General features: G+C 57.4%; 1 protein-coding gene across 1 annotated transcript in view; it reads left to right on the top strand.

The window, feature by feature from the left end:
• Window positions 1-473: 473 nt before the first annotated feature.
• LOC120747957 (DNA-directed RNA polymerase II subunit RPB1-like) overlaps window positions 474-16,778 on the top strand; it is a gene marked incomplete at its 3' end in the record, with an annotated part of 29,375 nt that continues 13,070 nt past the window's right edge. Inside the window, exons 1-13 of the mRNA XM_040054019.2 lie at window positions 474-732; window positions 1,508-1,640; window positions 2,327-2,463; window positions 2,710-2,883; window positions 4,664-4,945; window positions 6,623-6,784; window positions 7,612-7,832; window positions 9,180-9,312; window positions 10,277-10,401; window positions 13,047-13,257; window positions 14,010-14,219; window positions 15,256-15,424; window positions 16,078-16,172. Of these exons, the coding sequence (XP_039909953.1) occupies window positions 643-732; window positions 1,508-1,640; window positions 2,327-2,463; window positions 2,710-2,883; window positions 4,664-4,945; window positions 6,623-6,784; window positions 7,612-7,832; window positions 9,180-9,312; window positions 10,277-10,401; window positions 13,047-13,257; window positions 14,010-14,219; window positions 15,256-15,424; window positions 16,078-16,172 (2,142 nt within the window). The remainder of the gene's footprint in view (window positions 733-1,507; window positions 1,641-2,326; window positions 2,464-2,709; window positions 2,884-4,663; window positions 4,946-6,622; window positions 6,785-7,611; window positions 7,833-9,179; window positions 9,313-10,276; window positions 10,402-13,046; window positions 13,258-14,009; window positions 14,220-15,255; window positions 15,425-16,077; window positions 16,173-16,778) is intronic.

Below are 16,778 nucleotides of genomic sequence, written 5' to 3'. Positions count from 1 at the left end.
AACTTCGATAATTTCCGTCACTCTCCGGAGTCTTCGGCGGTCTCTGCCCACTTCCGGCAGCGCTTCGGAAATCTCCGTCCTTCTCCGCCCGGTTCTGAGGTGACTTCGTCAACCTCGCTCCGCCCCCCCCCCCCGATCTCTCTGCTCTCGGGCTCCAGGGGGGCGGGATTTTAAAAATAAATTATTCATGAACCGATCCCACCGTGCTGGAAGCGAGGGGACCGACGGCGGCGCGTCCCGCGAGGGCTTCACGGAGCAGCCGCCGCCTCCTTCCCCCTTCCCCGCTCCTCTCTCGCCTCACGGACCGCAACGGGAGTCGCCGTTCCCTTCCCTTCCCGCCGCTCCTTTCCCGCTCATCCCCCCTTTTGCCGTTGAGGCGCTTGGTGCGCTCCGGCCGCGCCCCGCGGCGGCGCGCGGGGGCCGAGTCTATATAAGGCGGCGCCGGTGCCTCCTAGCGCTCAGTCGCGCCTCAGAGCGCGGAGCGGCCGCAGCGGAGGAAGGGGAAGCTCCGCTGCCGGCGGGGCTCCGTCAGGCGCCCGTTCCCGGTTCCCCGGTGGGGTTCCAACTCTTCCCCCAGCCCCTCCGTGAAGGGGTCGATTCCGAGCAGTCGGAGCGGCGCGAGGCCGCGGCCCCACCGGCGCCATGCACGGCGGGCCGCCCTCGGGCGACAGCGCCTGCCCGCTGCGCACCATCAAACGAGTCCAGTTCGGCATCCTGAGCCCCGATGAGATGGTACCGGGGCCGGGGCGGCGCGGACGGAACCGCGGGGCCCGCGGAGGGAGCGGGGCCGGCGGCTGAGGGCGAGCGGCGGCGGGAAATGGCGCCGGGGCAGCGAGAGCGGCGGGCGGAGAGGCCCCGGGCGAGGACAGCGCCCCCCACAGGCCCGGGGGGCTGAACGGGGGGCAGGGGAGAGCTCGGAGCGGGATTTGGGGGGGTCCTCAGGGCGTTCGGGGACACAAAAAAGCTTCTGCAAGGTGTTGGGGTACCCGGGGAGCCTCTGGAAGAGCATTGGGGTACCCGTGAGTGCCTCAGGATCTCCTGGCGGCGTTTTGGCGTCCCAAGGAGTGGCTGAGGGAACCTCGGGAAGAGTTTTGGGATCCCTGGGGGTCCCCAGGAGACCTCAGGGAAAAACGTTGGGGTGCCCTGGAGGCGTTTTGGGGTGCCTGGGAGGGTTTCAGAGTGTCCTGGAGGGGCTTTTGTGTCTCTGGAGCTGTTTGTGGAGACCTTGGAAGAGCTTTAGGCTGGTGCGAAGGAGATTTGGGGTGCCTGGAGGTTTTTAGGGGAGCTCTGGAAATGCTTTGGGGTGTCGTGGAGGAGTTTTGGGGCCCTGGAGAGATTTTGGGCTTCCTGGAAGTTGTTCAGAGATCCCAGGGCGGGTTTTGGGGTGATTGAGGTGTTTGTTGTCACCCGAGGAGGTCACTTGGGGTACCCGCCACCCTTTTAGGGGTGTTTTTGGATGAATTTGGGGCTCCCCAGGTGCCTCAGTTTCCCCGTTTCCCACCCCCAGAAACGGATGTCGGTGACCGAGGGGGGCATCAAGTACCCCGAAACCACCGAGGGGGGACGCCCCAAACTTGGGGGGCTCATGGACCCCCGGCAGGGCGTCATCGAGAGGACGGGGCGCTGCCAGACCTGTGCTGGTGAGTGAGGGGGGCGTCCTGAACCCCCAAATCCTCCTGGCAGGGGACCCCAAAGCCCCCCAAATCCTCCTGATCCCAAACCCCCAGATCTGAGCCTCGAAAGTCCCTCTCACAGAGGGTCCTGCACCCCTGAATTCTCACAGGGAGAGGCCTGAACCCTCAAATCTTCACTGAACCCCCTAAAGTTCCTCTGTTTGTGTGGGAAATTGTTGTGTTTTGGGGTGTCCTTGTTTTGTGTGGTTCTTTTTGAGGGGTTCCTTTCCCACCTCTCTTTCCCCCCAAAAGTTTCGGGTCCGTTTTTCCTTCAGCTCTGGGGGGATTCGGGAGTGGGGTCTCTATTTTTTGGTGGGGGTTTTTTTTGGAGCGTTTTGGGGTCTTCTTTTGTTTTTTTGGTGGGTTCTTCTTTTTGGGGGGGCTCCCCTCCCACCTCCTCAAATTTCACGTTTACTCCATTTTATTGAGGGAAATTTCCCTATTTTTGGGGAGCTTTCCTTCTCTCTTTTTAGGGATCTCTTTTTTGAGGGGGCGTTTTCCTTTTTTTGGTTGGTTTTTTTTTTGGGGGTGCGCGGGTTTGTGGTGCTCCCTCTTTTTTTAGGGCTGCTTCCTTCTCACTCCTCATCCCCCCCCCCACCAAAATCCCCCTCTATCCAATCCCCCCCCCAAATCCGAATTTGGGGTGTCCCCAGGGAACATGACGGAGTGTCCGGGCCACTTCGGCCACATCGAGCTGGCCAAGCCCGTGTTCCACGTGGGCTTCCTGGGGAAAACCATGAAAATCCTGCGCTGCGTCTGCTTCTTCTGCTCCAAGCTGCTCGTGGACTCGGTGAGACCCCAGAAAAACTCGGGGGGCGCCCCGAAATCAACGGGGGTGGCGCCTCTCTCGAGGGGGAGGTGACAGAACTCGGGGGGCACGTCAGGAGCTGTCGCCTCCCGCGCGGTGCCGGGAGCTCCGGAGATGCCGAGCACGGCGCCAGAGCCCCCCAAAATCCCCTTTTATCGCCCCGAAACCGACGAGCTGACCCCAGAGCGGCCTTTTCCTGACCCCAAACCCACGGCTTTTTTTGGGCAGAACAACCCCAAGATCAAGGACATCCTGGGCAAGTCCAAGGGGCAGCCCAAGAAGAGGCTGACGCACGTCTACGACCTGTGCAAGGGCAAGAACATCTGCGAGGGCGGCGAGGAGATGGACCACAAGTTCGGGGTGGAGCAGCCCGAGGGCGACGAGGACCTCACCAAGGAGAAGGTGGGCGCCCCTAAATTCCAGTTTGTGGCCCCAAAATTCCTTTTTGTGGCCCCAAAATCCCTTTTTATGGCCCCAAAATTCCAGTTGGTGGCCCCAAAATTCCTTTTTGTGGCCCCAAAATTCCTTTTTGTGGCTCCAAAATTCCTTTTTGGTGGCCCCAAAATTCCTTTTTGTGGCCCCAAAATTCCTTTTTGTGGCTCCAAAATTCCTTTCTGGTGGCCCCAAAATTCCTTTTTGTGGCCCCAAAATTCCTTTTTGTGGCCCCAAAATTCCTTTTTGTGGCCCCAAAATCCCTTTTTGTGGCCCCAAAATTCCTTTTTGTGGCTCCAAAATTCCTTTTTGGTGGCCCCAAAAGACCTTTTTGGTGGCTCCAAAATCCTCCCCGGTGGCCCCGGATTTTCTCTTTGTAACCCTGAAATTCCTGAGTTTTTTCTCTCCTTTTTTTCCCTCTCTTTTTCCTCCCCCTTTTTGTTTTGGTTTTCTTTCCCGTTTTAGGACCACGATGGCTGCAGCCAGTGCAAATCCTCGTTGTTAACTCAAATAATTTTCCATCTCTTTTCTTGTGTTTTTTTTTTTCTCCCTTTCGTATTTTTCTTCCTTTTTTCCCCTTATTTTAGGGTTTTGGTGGCTGCGAGTTGTACCAGTCTGCGTTATTACCACGTTATGAAACGTGTTAATATTTTTGTTGGTAGTGATTCCTTTTTTTTTCTTGTTTTTCCCCTTCTTTTTTCTTTTTTGTTTTCCATTTCTCCCACCCCTTTTCCACCCTTTTTCACTTTTTTTTTTCTCTTTCTCTTTTCCCAGGGCCACGGCGGCTGCAGGCGCTACTGGCCCCTTTCAATAACCCCAATAATTCCCATTTTTCACCGGTTTTCACCATTTTCCCCCATTTTCCTCTCGTTTCCCAGGGCCACGGCGGCTGCGGGCGCTACCGGCCCCTTTCAATAACCCCAATAATTCCCATTTTTCACTGTTTTTCACCATTTTTCACCGGTTTTCACCATTTTTTACCATTTCCCCCCGTTTCCCAGGGCCACGGCGGCTGCGGGCGCTACCGGCCCCTTTCAATAACCCCAATAATTCCCATTTTTCACCGTTTTTCACCATTTTTCACTGTTTTTCGCCGTTTTTTCACCATTTTTCCCCCATTTCCCAGGGCCACGGCGGCTGCGGGCGCTACCAGCCCCTTTCAATAACGCCAATAATTCCCATTTTTCATCATTTTTCACCATTTTTTACCATTTTCCCCCCATTTCCCAGGGCCACGGCGGCTGCGGGCGCTACCAGCCCCTTTCAATAACCCCAATAATTCCCATTTTTCACTGTTTTTTACCATTTTCCCCCCGTTCCCCAGGGCCACGGCGGCTGCGGGTGCTACCAGCCCCTTTCAATAACCCCAATAATTCCCATTTTTTACCATTTTTCACCGTTTTCCCCCATTTTCCCCCCGTTCCCCAGGGCCACGGCGGCTGCGGGCGCTACCAGCCCCTTTCAATAACCCCAATATTTCCAATTTTTCACCATTTTTCACCATTTTTCACCATTTTTCACGATTTTCCACCATTTTCCCCCCGTTTCCCAGGGCCACGGCGGCTGCGGGCGCTACCAGCCCCTTTCAATAACCCCAATAATTCCCATTTTTCACCATTTTTTACCATTTTTCACCATTTTCCCCCCGTTTCCCAGGGCCACGGCGGCTGTGGGCGCTACCAGCCTCTTTCAATAACCCCAATAATTCCCATTTTTCACCATTTTTCACCATTTTCCCCCCGTTTCCCAGGGCCACGGCGGCTGCGGGCGCTACCAGCCGCGCATCCGGCGCTCGGGGCTGGAGCTCTACGCCGAGTGGAAGCACGTCAACGAGGACTCGCAGGAGAAGAAGATCCTGCTGAGCCCCGAGCGCGTGCACGAGATCTTCAAGCGCATCTCGGACGAGGAGTGCTTCGTGCTGGGCATGGACCCCAAATTCGCCCGGCCCGAGTGGATGGTGTGCACCGTGCTGCCCGTGCCGCCGCTGTCCGTGCGCCCGGCCGTGGTCATGCAGGGCTCGGCCCGAAACCAGGTGGGGTTTGGGGGGGATTTGGGGGGGATTTGGGGGGATTTTGGGGTGTTTGTGGGTGATACTGGGTGATATTGGGGTCCCTGGGGCACCGTGCTGCCCGTGCCGCCGCTGTCCGTGCGCCCGGCCGTGGTCATGCAGGGCTCTGCCCGCAACCAGGTGGGGTTTGGGGGGGATTGGTGGGATTTGGGGTGATACTGGGTGATATTGGGGTGTTTGTGGGTGATATTGGGTGATATTGGGGTCCCTGGGGCACTGTGCTGCCCGTGCCGCCGCTGTCCGTGCGCCCGGCCGTGGTCATGCAGGGCTCTGCCCGCAACCAGGTGGGGTTTGGGGGGGATTTGGGGTGATTTTGTGGGGTTTTGGGGTGGTTTAGTGGGGTTTGGGGTGGTTTTGGGGTGATACTGGGTGATATTGGGGTCCCTGGGGCACCGTGCTGCCCGTGCCGCCGCTGTCCGTGCGCCCGGCCGTGGTCATGCAGGGCTCGGCCCGCAACCAGGTGGGGTTTTGGGGTGATTTTTTGGGGTGATTTTGTGGGGTTTTGAGGAGGTTTGGAGGTGATTTTGTGGGGTTTTGGGGTGATTTTGTGGTGTTTTGGAGTCCCTGGGGCACCGTGCTGCCCGTGCCCCCACTTGTCAGTGTGCCCGGTCACGCAGGGCTCTGCCCACAGCCAGGCGGGGTTTTGGGGTGATTTTTTGGGGTTTTGGGGGGATTTTGTGGGGTTTTGGGGTGGTTTAGTGGGGTTTTGAGGAGGTTTTGGGGAGATTTTGTGGGGTTTTGGGGTCCCTGGGGCACCGTGGTGCCCGTGCCGCCGCTGTCAGTGTGCCCGGTCACACAGGGCTCTGCCCGGAACCAGGCGGGGTTTTGGGGTGATTTTTTGGGGTGATTTTATGGGGTTTTGGGGTGATTTTATGGGGTTTTGGGGGGATTTCGTGGGGTTTTGAGGAGGTTTTGGGGAGATTTTGTGGTGTTTTGGGGTCCCTGGGGCACCGTGGCGCCCGTGCCGCTGCTGTCAGTGTGCCCGGTCGTGCAAGGCTCTGCCCGGAACCAGGCAGGGTTTTGGGGTGATTTTTTGGGGTGATTTTATGGGGTTTTGGGGTGATTTTATGGGGTTTTGAGGAGGTTTGGAGGTGATTTTATGGGGTTTTGGGGTGATTTTGTGGGGTTTTGGGGTCCCTGGGGCACCGTGCTGCCCGTGCCCCCGCTGTCAGTGTGCCCGGTCACGCAGGGCTCTGCCCGTAGCCAGGCGGGGTTTTGGGGTGATTTTATGGGGTGATTTTATGGGGTTTTGGGGGCATTTCGTGGGGTTTTGAGGAGGTTTGGAGGTGATTTTTGGGGGTGATTTTGTGGTGTTTTGGGGTCCCTGGGGCACCGTGCTGCCCGTGCCCCCACTGTCAGTGTGCCCGGTCACGCAGGGCTCTGCCCGCAGCCAGCTGGGCGCTGGGGCAGCTTTTGTGGGGTCTCTGGTGCCTTTTGGGGTCTCCCCACTTTCTGGGGTCCCCGATCCCCCTCCTGGCCTCCCCCCCTGACGTCCTTTGGGGCGTCCCCGTTTCTTGCGCCCCAAACCCTTCCTGCTCCTTTCCCGCCGCCCTTTGGGCTTTCTCCCCTCCCCTCATCCCTGCAAAACCCCCCGTGGCCGAACTTTGGGGGCTCCCCCCGCTAATTCCGGGGCGTCCCCAGGATGACCTGACCCACAAACTGGCCGACATCGTCAAGATCAACAACCAGCTGCGGCGCAACGAGCAGAACGGCGCGGCCGCGCACGTCATCGCCGAGGACGTCAAGCTGCTGCAGTTCCACGTGGCCACCATGGTGGACAACGAGCTGCCCGGCCTGCCCCGGGTGAGGGACGGCGTTTGGGGGGTCTCAGAGGGGTTTTGGGGGGTCTCAGAGGGGTTTTAGGGGGTCTCAGAGGGGTTTTGGGGGGTCACAGAGGGGTTTTGGGGTGTGACACAAGCTGAGGTCACACCAGTGGGTGTCAAACGGCTGCAGTTCCAGGTGGACCATGAGCTGCTCAGGCGTACAGGGGATGTGCAGGAGATCTCAGAGGGGTTTTGGGGGGGTCTCAGAGGGCTTTTGGGGGGCTCAGAGGGCTTTTGGGGTGGCATAAGCTGAGCTCACACCCATGGATGTCAGATGGATCCAGTTGCATGTGACCACCGTGGTGGACCCTGAGCTGCTCAGGAGTACAGGGGGTGTCCAGGGGGTCTCAGAGGGGATTTGGGGGGTCTCAGGGGGGTTTTAGGGGGTCACAGAGGGGTTTTGAGGGGTCTCAGAGGGGTTTTAGGGGGTCACAGAGGGGATTTGGGGAGTTTTGAGGGGTCACAGATGGGACACAAAAGGGACAAGCAAGAACAGAGCACCCCAGGAACTCCCTGAGCCCCCCCAAAACCCCAACAGGAGCTGGGGGAGCGGGATCGCTTTGTGTCCCCCAGCCCACCCCAAACCTTGGGGTGATTTTGGGGGGTCAGCCCCCCTTTTTCTGCCCTCCCCAGGCCCTGCAGAAATTGGGGATCCCCAAATGCGTTTTGTTCCCTCCCTGAGCCCCCACAAGAACCCAGGGACAGATCCCAGGGTGATCCATTTGTGTCCCTCAATAGATTCTGGATTTTTGGGGTGATTTTGGGGGGTCAAACCCCCCCTGACCCCCCATTTCCTGCCTCCCCCAGGCCATGCAGAAGTCGGGGCGCCCCTTGAAGTCCCTGAAGCAGCGGCTGAAGGGGAAGGAGGGCCGGGTCCGGGGGAACCTCATGGGCAAGCGCGTGGATTTCTCCGCCCGCACCGTCATCACCCCCGACCCCAACCTGGCCATCGACCAGGTGGGAGTGCCGCGCTCCATCGCCGCCAACATGACCTTTGCCGAGATCGTCACCCCCTTCAACATCGACAGGTGCGATTTGGGGGGGCTTAGGGCGGATTTGGGGTGTTTGTAGGGGATTTGTGGGGGTTTGGGGTGGGAGTGCCGCGCTCCATCGCCGCCAACATGACCTTTGCCGAGATCGTCACCCCCTTCAACATCGACAGGTGCGATTTGGGGGGGCTTAGGGGGTGTTTGGGGGGTGTTTGGGGTGTTTGTAGGGGATTTGTGGGGGTTTGGGGTGGATTTTTGGGGGTTTGGGGTGGATTTATGGAGGTTTGGGGTGGATTTATGGAGGTTTGGGGTGGATTTATGGGGGTTGGGGGTGGATTTTTGGGGGTTTGAGGTGGATTTATGGAGGTTTTGGGGTGGGTATCTCCTGCTCCATCACCATCACTGTGACGTCTGGTGAGATCATCACCTTTCAACAGTGACTGGGGGTTTTGGGGTGAATTTGGGGAGCTTTGGGGCAGATTTGGGAGGATTTGGGGTGAATTTGGGGAGGTGTCCAGTGCGGTTGGAGAACTCTTGAGGGAGTTCAGAGAGATTTAAGGGTAACGGGGATTAAATTAAAGTGGTTTTGGGGGCATTTGTGGGATTTTAGGAGAGCTCTGGGGCAGTTTTGGGGCGGTTTGGGGCAGCTTTGGGGTGTTTGGGGCAGCTTTGGGGTGGTTTGGGGCAGTTCTGGGGTGGTTTGGGGCAGTTCTGGGGTGGTTTGGGGCAGCTTTGGGATGATTTGGGGGTGGTTTGGGGGCAGTTTTGGGGTGATTTGGGGCAGCTTTGGGGTGGTTTGGGGCAGCTTTGGGGTGGTTTGGGGCAGCTTTGGGATGATTTGGGGGTGGTTTGGGGCAGCTTTGGGATGATTTGGGGCAGCTTTGGGATGATTTGGGGCAGCTTTGGGGTGGTTTGGGGCAGTTCTGGGGTGGTTTGGGGCAGTTCTGGGGTGGTTTGGGGCAGTTTTGGGGTGATTTGGGGCAGTTCTGGGGTGGTTTGGGGCAGTTCTGGGGTGGTTTGGGGCAGCTTTGGGGGTAGTTTGGGGCAGTTTTGGGGTGGTTTGGGGCAGTTTTGGGGTGGTTTGGGGCAGCTTTGGGGTGGTTTGGGGCAGTTTTGGGGTGATTTGGGGCAGTTTTGGGGTGGTTTGGGGCAGTTCTGGGGTGGTTTGGGGCAGTTCTGGGATGATTTGAGAGCGTTTTGGGGTCGCTGTGGGGTTTGGCACCGTTAACGATCGAACACAGGGATTTGTAGGGGTGACTTTGGGATTGCTTTCCGCCGATCCCAACAGCCCAAACCGACCCCAAACCCCCTTCAAACCCCTCTGCTCCATCTCGGGGCGACCCCCCGCGCCCCCAAACGCCCCTAAATCCCCCCGAACGCCCTCAGGCTGCAGGAGCTGGTGCGCAGGGGGAACAGCCAGTACCCGGGGGCCAAGTACATCATCAGGGACAACGGCGACAGGATCGACCTCCGCTTCCACCCCAAACCCAGCGACCTGCACCTGCAGATCGGATACAAGGTCGGCGCCCCAAAAAACCCGGGGGACGCCGAGCTCCGGCTGTGCACCCCCCGGCTGCCGGGGGGTCTTGACTTTGGGGTGTAGAGCTCTGGATTTGGGGTTCAGTTCCTGATTTTGGGGTGTAGAGCTCGGGATTTGGGGTTCAGAGCTCGGGATTTAGGGTTCAGTTCCTGATTTTGGGGTGTAGAGCTTGGGATTTGGGGTTCAGTTCCCGATTTTGGGGTGTAGAGCTTGGGATTTGGGGTTCAGAGCTCGGGATTTGGGGTCAGTTCCCGATTTTGGGGTGTAGAGCTCTGGATTTGGGGCTCAGAGATCTGGATTTGGGGTTTAGAGCTCGGGATTTGGGGTTCAGTTCCCAATTTTGGGGTGTAGAGCTCGGGATTTGGGGTCAGTTCCTGATTTTGGGGTGTAGAGCTCAGGATTTGGGGTTCAGAGCTCGGGATTTGGGGTCAGTTCCTGATTTTGGGGTGTAGAGCTCAGGATTTGGGGTGTAGAGGTTGGGATTTGAGGTTCAGTTCCCCTTTTTGGGGCTCAGAGCTCTGGATTTGAAGTTTAGAGCTCTGGGTTTTGGGTCAGTTTCTGATTTTGGGGTTCAGAGCTCTGGATTTGGAGTTTAATTCCTGATTTTGTGGCTCAGAGCTCTGAAATTTTGGGATCAGTCCCTGTTTTTGGGGTTCAAATCCTAATTTTTGTGCTCAGCACTCTGGATTTGGGGCTCAGTCCCTGATTTTGGGGTTCCCAAGCCTAGATTTGGGCTTCAGCCCATAATTTTGGGTTTAAATCTCTGAAATTCGGGGCTCAATCCTCAATTTTGGCCTCCGCCGCTGCCGGGGAGCGAATTTAACCCCCGACCCCTCATTTTCCTTGCTCCGACTCCGCCGTTTTTTTGAGGGGGAAGCGCCGTTTTCGGGGTGTCCCCCGTTTTTGGGGTGTCCCCCTGACGTCTGGGGGGGTTTGGGGACAGGTGGAGCGTCACATGTGCGACGGGGACATCGTCATCTTCAACCGGCAGCCCACGCTGCACAAGATGTCCATGATGGGCCACAGGGTCAGGATCCTGCCCTGGTCCACCTTCCGTCTGAACCTGAGGTAAAGCACCCCAAAAATCCCAAAATTAACCCAAAATTAACCCAAAATTAACCCAAATCCTGCTCTGGTCCGCCTTCCGTCTGAACCTGAGGTAAAACACCCCAAAAAATCCCAAAATTAACCCAAAATTAACCCAAATTAACCCAAAATTAACCCCCAAATCCTGCCCTGGTCCACCTTCCGTCTGAACCTGAGGTAAAGCGCCCCAAAAATCCCAAAATTAACCCAAATTAACCCAAAATTAACCCAAATCCTGCTCTGGTCCACCTTCCGTCTGAACCTGAGGTAAAGCACCCCAAAAATCCCAAAATTAACCCAAAATTAACCCAAAATTAACATAAATCCTGCTCTGGTCCACCTTCCGTCTGAACCTGAGGTAAAGCGCCCCAAAAATCCCAAAATTAACCCAAATTAACCCAAAATTAACATAAATCCTGCCCTGCTCCACCTTCCGTCTGAACCTGAGGTAAAACACCCCAAAAATCGCAAAATTAACCCAAAATTAACATAAATCCTGCCCTGCTCCACCTTCTGTCTGAACCTGAGGTAAAGCGCCCCAAAAATCCCAAAATTAACCCAAATTAACCCAGAATTAACATAAATCCTGCTGTGGTCCACCTTCCGTCTGAACCTGAGGTAAAGCGCCCCAAAAATCCCAAAATTAACTCAAAATTAACCCGAAATTAACATAAATCCTGCCCTGGTCCACCTTCCGTCTGAACCTGAGGTAAAGCACCCCAAAAATCCCAAAATTAACCCAAATTAACCCAAAATTAACCCAAAAAACTTGTCCTGCTTCACCTTCTGTCTGAACCTGAGGTAAAACACCCCAAAAATCCCAAAATTAACCCAAATTCACCCAAAATTTACATAAATCCTGCCCTGGTCCACCTTCCGTCTGAACCTGAGGTAAAGCACCCCAAAAATCCCAAAATTAACCCAAATTAACCCCAAATTTAACCTAAGTCCTGCTCTGCTTCACTTTCTGTTCAGATTTGAGGTAAAACGTCCCCAAAATGTCCCCCAAAAATCCCAAAATGGCCCCCAAATCCTTCCCCTGACCGGAGCCTGCTGCAGGTCCCAGCCCCACGGATGTCCCCGGTGTCCCTCAGTGTCCCCAATGTCCCCCAATGTCCCTCAGTGTCCCCAATGTCCCCCAATGTCCCTCAGTGTCCCCCAATGTCCCCGATGTCCCCGGTGTCCCCAATGTCCCTCAGTGTCCCTCATTGTCCCCAATGTCCCCAATGTCCCCATGGTGTCCCCGATGTCCCCGATGGTGTCCCATATCCCTGATGTCCCCGATGTCCCCACGATGTCACCACGCCCTACAACGCCGACTTTAAGGGCGACTGCCCCGTGTCCCTGCTGTGTCCCTGCTGTGTCCCTGCTGTGTCCCTGATGTGTCCCTGATGTGTCCCCGATGGTGTCCCCAGTGTCCCCGATGTCCCCAGTGTCCCTGGTGTCTCATGTCCCACATTCACAATGTCCCCACAATGTCCCCAATGTCCCTGGTGTCCCCCATGTCCCCACAACGTCCCCCATGATGTCACCACGTCCTGCAACAGCGACTTTGACGGTGATGAGATGAACCTGCCCCAGTGTCTCTGCTGTGTCCCATATCCCCAATGTCCCTGGTGTCCCCAATGTCCCCACGATGTCCCATATCCCCAATGTCCCCAATGTCCCTGGTGTCCCCACGGTGTCCCCATGGTGTCCCCTGTCCTATGTCCCTGATGTCCCTGGTGTCCCATGTTCCATATCCCCAGTGTCCCCAATGTCCCCACGGTGTCCCCAATGTCCCTGGTGTCCCATGTCCCACATCCCCAATGTCCCCACAATGTCCCGATGTCCCCAGTGTCCCATGTCCCATATCCACGATGTCCCTGATGTCCCCCATGTCCCCATGGTGTCACATGTCCCATATCCGCAATGTCCCCACAATGTCCCTGGTGTCCCTGATGTCCTCAATGTCCCCATGGTGTCCCATGTCCTATGTCCCTGATGTCCCCAATGTCCCCACGGTGTCCCCAATGTCCCTGGTGTCCTAGATCCCTGATGTCCCCAGTGTCCCTGGTGTCCCATATCCCCAATGTCCCTGGTGTCCCCAATGACCCCAATGTCCCATATCCCCAATGTCCCCAGTGTCCCCATGGTGTCCCTGATGTCCCCACGGTGTCCCCTGTCCTATGTCCCTGATGTCCTAGATCCCTGATGTCCCCATGGTGTCCCCGCAGCGTCACCACGCCCTACAACGCCGACTTTGACGGCGACAAGATGAACCTGCCCCATGTCCCTGCTGTGTCCCCAATGTCCCCAATGGTGTCCCCAGTGTCCCCACGGTGTCCCCAATGTCCCCAATATCCCTGATGTCCCTGCAGCGTCACCACGCCCTACAACGCCGACTTTGACGGTGATGAGAGGAACCTGCCCCATGTCCCTGGTGTGTCCCCAATGTCCCCAATATCCCCAATGTCCCCACGGTGTCCCCGCAGCGTCACCACGCCCTACAACGCCGACTTTGACGGCGACGAGATGAACCTGCCCCAATGTCCCCATGGTGTCCCCAGTGTCCCCGATGTCCCTGGTGTCCCCAATGTCCCCACGGTGTCCCCAATATCCCTGATGTCCCCACGGTGTCCCCGCAGCGTCACCACGCCCTACAACGCCGACTTTGACGGCGACGAGATGAACCTGCACCTGCCGCAGTCGCTGGAGACGCGCGCCGAGATCCAGGAGCTGGCCATGGTGCCCAGGATGATCGTCACCCCCCAGAGCAACCGGCCCGTCATGGGCATCGTGCAGGACACGCTGACGGCCGTGCGCAAGTTCACCAAGAGGGACGTCTTCCTTGAGAGGGTCCGTGGCTACTGTGGCTTTGGGGTGGTTTGAGGTGGTTTTGGGGTGATTTCAGATGGTTTTGGGGTGGTTTGAGGTGGTTTTGGGGTGATTTTTGGTGGGTTATGGTGGTTTTGGGGGTTTCTGGTGCCGTTGTGTGGGACACGGTGATGGCCGTGCGCAAGTTCCCCAGAAGCGATCTCTTCCTCGAGAGGGTCCGTGCCTGGGGTTGGATTTTGGGGTTGGTTTCTGGTGTTTCTGGTGGTTTTGGGGTGGGATCTCTGGGTTTTTCTCAATGACACCTTTGGGGTGTCCCTCAGGGCGAGGTGATGAACCTGCTGATGTTCCTGTCCATGCAGGACGGGGATTTTGGGATCTCTGTGGGTTCTCCTGGATTGGTGACACCTTTGGGGTGTCCCTCAGGGCGAGGTGATGAACCTGTTGATGTTCCTGTCCACGTGGGACGGGGATTTTGGGATGTTTTGGGATCTCTGTGGGGTCTCCTGGATCGGTGACACCTTTGGGGTGTCCCTCAGGGCGAGGTGATGAACCTGCTGATGTTCCTGTCCACGTGGGACGGGGATTTTGGGATCTCTGTGGGTTCTCCTGGATCGGTGACAGTTTTGGGGTGTCTTTGGGGTGTCCCTCAGGGCGAGGTGATGAACCTGCTGATGTTCCTGTCCACGTGGGACGGGGATTTTGGGAAGTTTTGGATCTCTGTGGGTTCTCCTGGATCGGTGACCCCTTTGGGGTGTCTTTGGGGTGTCCCTCAGGGCGAGGTGATGAACCTGCTGATGTTCCTGTCCACGTGGGACGGCAAGGTGCCCCAGCCGGCCATCCTGAAGCCGCGGCCGCTGTGGACCGGGAAGCAGATCTTCTCGCTCATCATCCCCGGCCACATCAACTGCATCCGCACGCACAGCACCCACCCCGACGACGAGGACAGCGGCCCCTACAAGCACATCTCCCCCGGGGACACCAAGGTGGGCCGTGGGAGGGGGTCTGGGGGGGGCTTTGGTGGGGTCTGAGGGGGCTTTGGGGTGGTCTGAGGGGGCTTTGGTGGGGTCTGAGGGGGCTTTGGGGTGGTCTGAGGGGGCTTTGGGGTGGTCTGAGGGGGCTTTGGTGGGGTCTGAGGGGGCTTTGGTGGGGTCTGAGGGGGCTTTGGGGTGGTCTCAGGGGGCTTTGGTGGGATCTGAGGGAGCTTTGGGGTGGTCTCAGGGGGCTTTGGTGGGGTCTCAGGGAGGTTTGGGGTGGTTTGAAAGTGATTTGGGATTTTTGGGGTGTTCTGAGGGTGATTTGGGGTGGTTTGAGGGAGCTCTGTTGGGATCTCAGGGAGCTTTGGTGGGATCTCAGGGTGCTTTGGGATGATCTCAGGGTGCTTTGGTGGGATCTGAGGGGGCTCCGATGGGATCTGAGGGAGCTTTGGGGTGGTTTGAGGGGGCTCTGGTGGGATCTGAGGGGGCTCCGATGGGATCTCAGCGAGCTCTGATGGGATCTCAGGGTGCTTTGGGATGATCTCAGGGGGCTCCAATGGGATCTCAGGGTGCTCTGGGATGATCTGAGGGAGCTTTGAGGAGATCTCAGGGAGCTTTGGGATGTTCTGAGGAGGTTTTGGTGGGACGCTCTCTGGTCTCAGACACCTTTGCAGACTTTGGTGGGATCTCAGGGTGCTTTGGGATGATCTGAGGGAGCTTTGAGGACATCTCAGGGGGCTTTGGGATGATCTCAGGGAGCTTTGGGATGATCTCAGGGAGCTTTGATGGGATCTCAGGGAGCTTTGGGATGATCTGAGGGAGCTTTGAGGACATCTCAGGGAGCTTTGGGATGATCTCAGGGTGCTCTGGTGGGATCTCAGGGAGCTCTGGGATGTTCTGAGGAGGTTTTGGTGGGACGCTCTCTGGTCTCAGACGCCTTTGCAGACTTTGGTGGGATCTGGGGTGGTTTCTGGGGTGCTCCGCGTGGGTCCCGGGCTCTCCCCGGCCCCGTGACTCCCGACCCCATCGGTGTCCCCTCGCCCAGGTGATCGTGGAGAACGGGGAGCTGATCATGGGCATCCTGTGCAAGAAGTCCCTGGGGACGTCGGCCGGGTCCCTGGTGCACATCTCCTACCTGGAGATGGGCCACGACACCACGCGCCTCTTCTACAGCAACATCCAGACCGTCATCAACAACTGGCTGCTCATCGAGGGTCAGCGCCGCCCGCGGCTCCTGGTGGCATCTGAGGGGGCTTTGGGCACCCGGGGACCTCCTCGGGTCCCAGCTTGGGGCTCTTGGACGTGGTTCTTGAGGTCCTGGTGGTCCCTGGATCCCTTTATTTGGGACTGGGTGGGGCTAGGACCCTTCTTGATGGCATCTAACGGGGGTTTGGGCACCCTGGGACCTCCTCAGGTCCCAGCTTGGTGGAGCCCTGGGGCTTTTGAACCCTGTTCTTGAGGTCCTGGTGGTTCTTGGACCTCTTTTTTGGGGGATTTCAGGGGGTTTGGGGCAGTTCCTGGAGGATCTCAGGGGGTTTGGGGCAGTTCTTGGAGGATCTCAGAGGGGTTTTGGTGGTTCCTGAAGGATCTCAGAGGGTTTGGGGCAGTTCCTGGAGGATCTCAGAGGGTTTGGAGCAGCTCCTGGAGCATCTCTGTGGGTTTTTGGTGATTCCTGAAGGATCTCAGGGGGTTTGGAGCAGCTCCTGGAGGATCTCTGTGGGTTTTTGGTGGTTCCTGAAGGATCTCTCTGGGTTTTGGGTGGTTCCTGTGGAGCTTCTTTGGATTTTCTCGACCTCCTGAGGTGATTCTGGGAGCTGTCCCCGCCCCACGTCCCCCGAGTTTGGGGTCACCAGACGTCCCCCCGCAGGTCACACCATCGGCATCGGGGACTCCATCGCCGACGCCAAGACCTACCAGGACATCCAGAACACCATCAAGAAGGCCAAGCAGGACGTCATCGAGGTGAGGTCCTGGGGAGGCTTCTGAAGGATCTCAGGGGGTTTGGGATGGTTCCTGGAGGATCTCAGGGGGTTTGGAGCAGCTCCTGGAGGATCTCAGGGGGTTTGGAGCAGTTCCTGAAGGATCTCAGGGGGTTTGGAGCAGCTCCTGGAGGATCTCAGGGGGTTCGGGGCAGTTAGTGGAGGACCTCTCTGGGTTTTTGGTGGTTTCTGGAGAATCTCAGGGGGGTTTTGGTGATATCCTGGAGGATCTCGGGGGTTTTGGTGGTTCCTTGCAGTTCCTGGAGGATCTCAGGGGGGGTTTGGTGGTTTCTGGAGGATCTCAGGGGGGTTTTGGTGATATCCTGAAGGATCTCAGAGCATTTTGGATGGTTCCTGGAGGATCTCAGGGGGGTTTTGGTGATATCCTGAAGGATCTCAGAGCATTTTGGATGGTTCCTGAAGGATCTCAGAGCGTTTTGGATGGTTCCTGGAGGATCTCAGGGGGGTTTTGGATGGTTCCTGAAGGATCTCAGGGGGGTTTTGGTGGTTCCTGGAGGATCTCAGGGGGTTTCGAGCGGTTCCTGTGGAGTTCTTTGGGGTTTTTTGAGCTGCTCAGGAGGCGTTGCCC

Source organism: Hirundo rustica, unplaced genomic scaffold (genome assembly GCF_015227805.2).
Source record: "Hirundo rustica isolate bHirRus1 unplaced genomic scaffold, bHirRus1.pri.v3 scaffold_337_arrow_ctg1, whole genome shotgun sequence".
NCBI lineage: Eukaryota > Metazoa > Chordata > Aves > Passeriformes > Hirundinidae > Hirundo > Hirundo rustica.
This window is presented reverse-complemented; position numbering and strand designations above follow the sequence as displayed.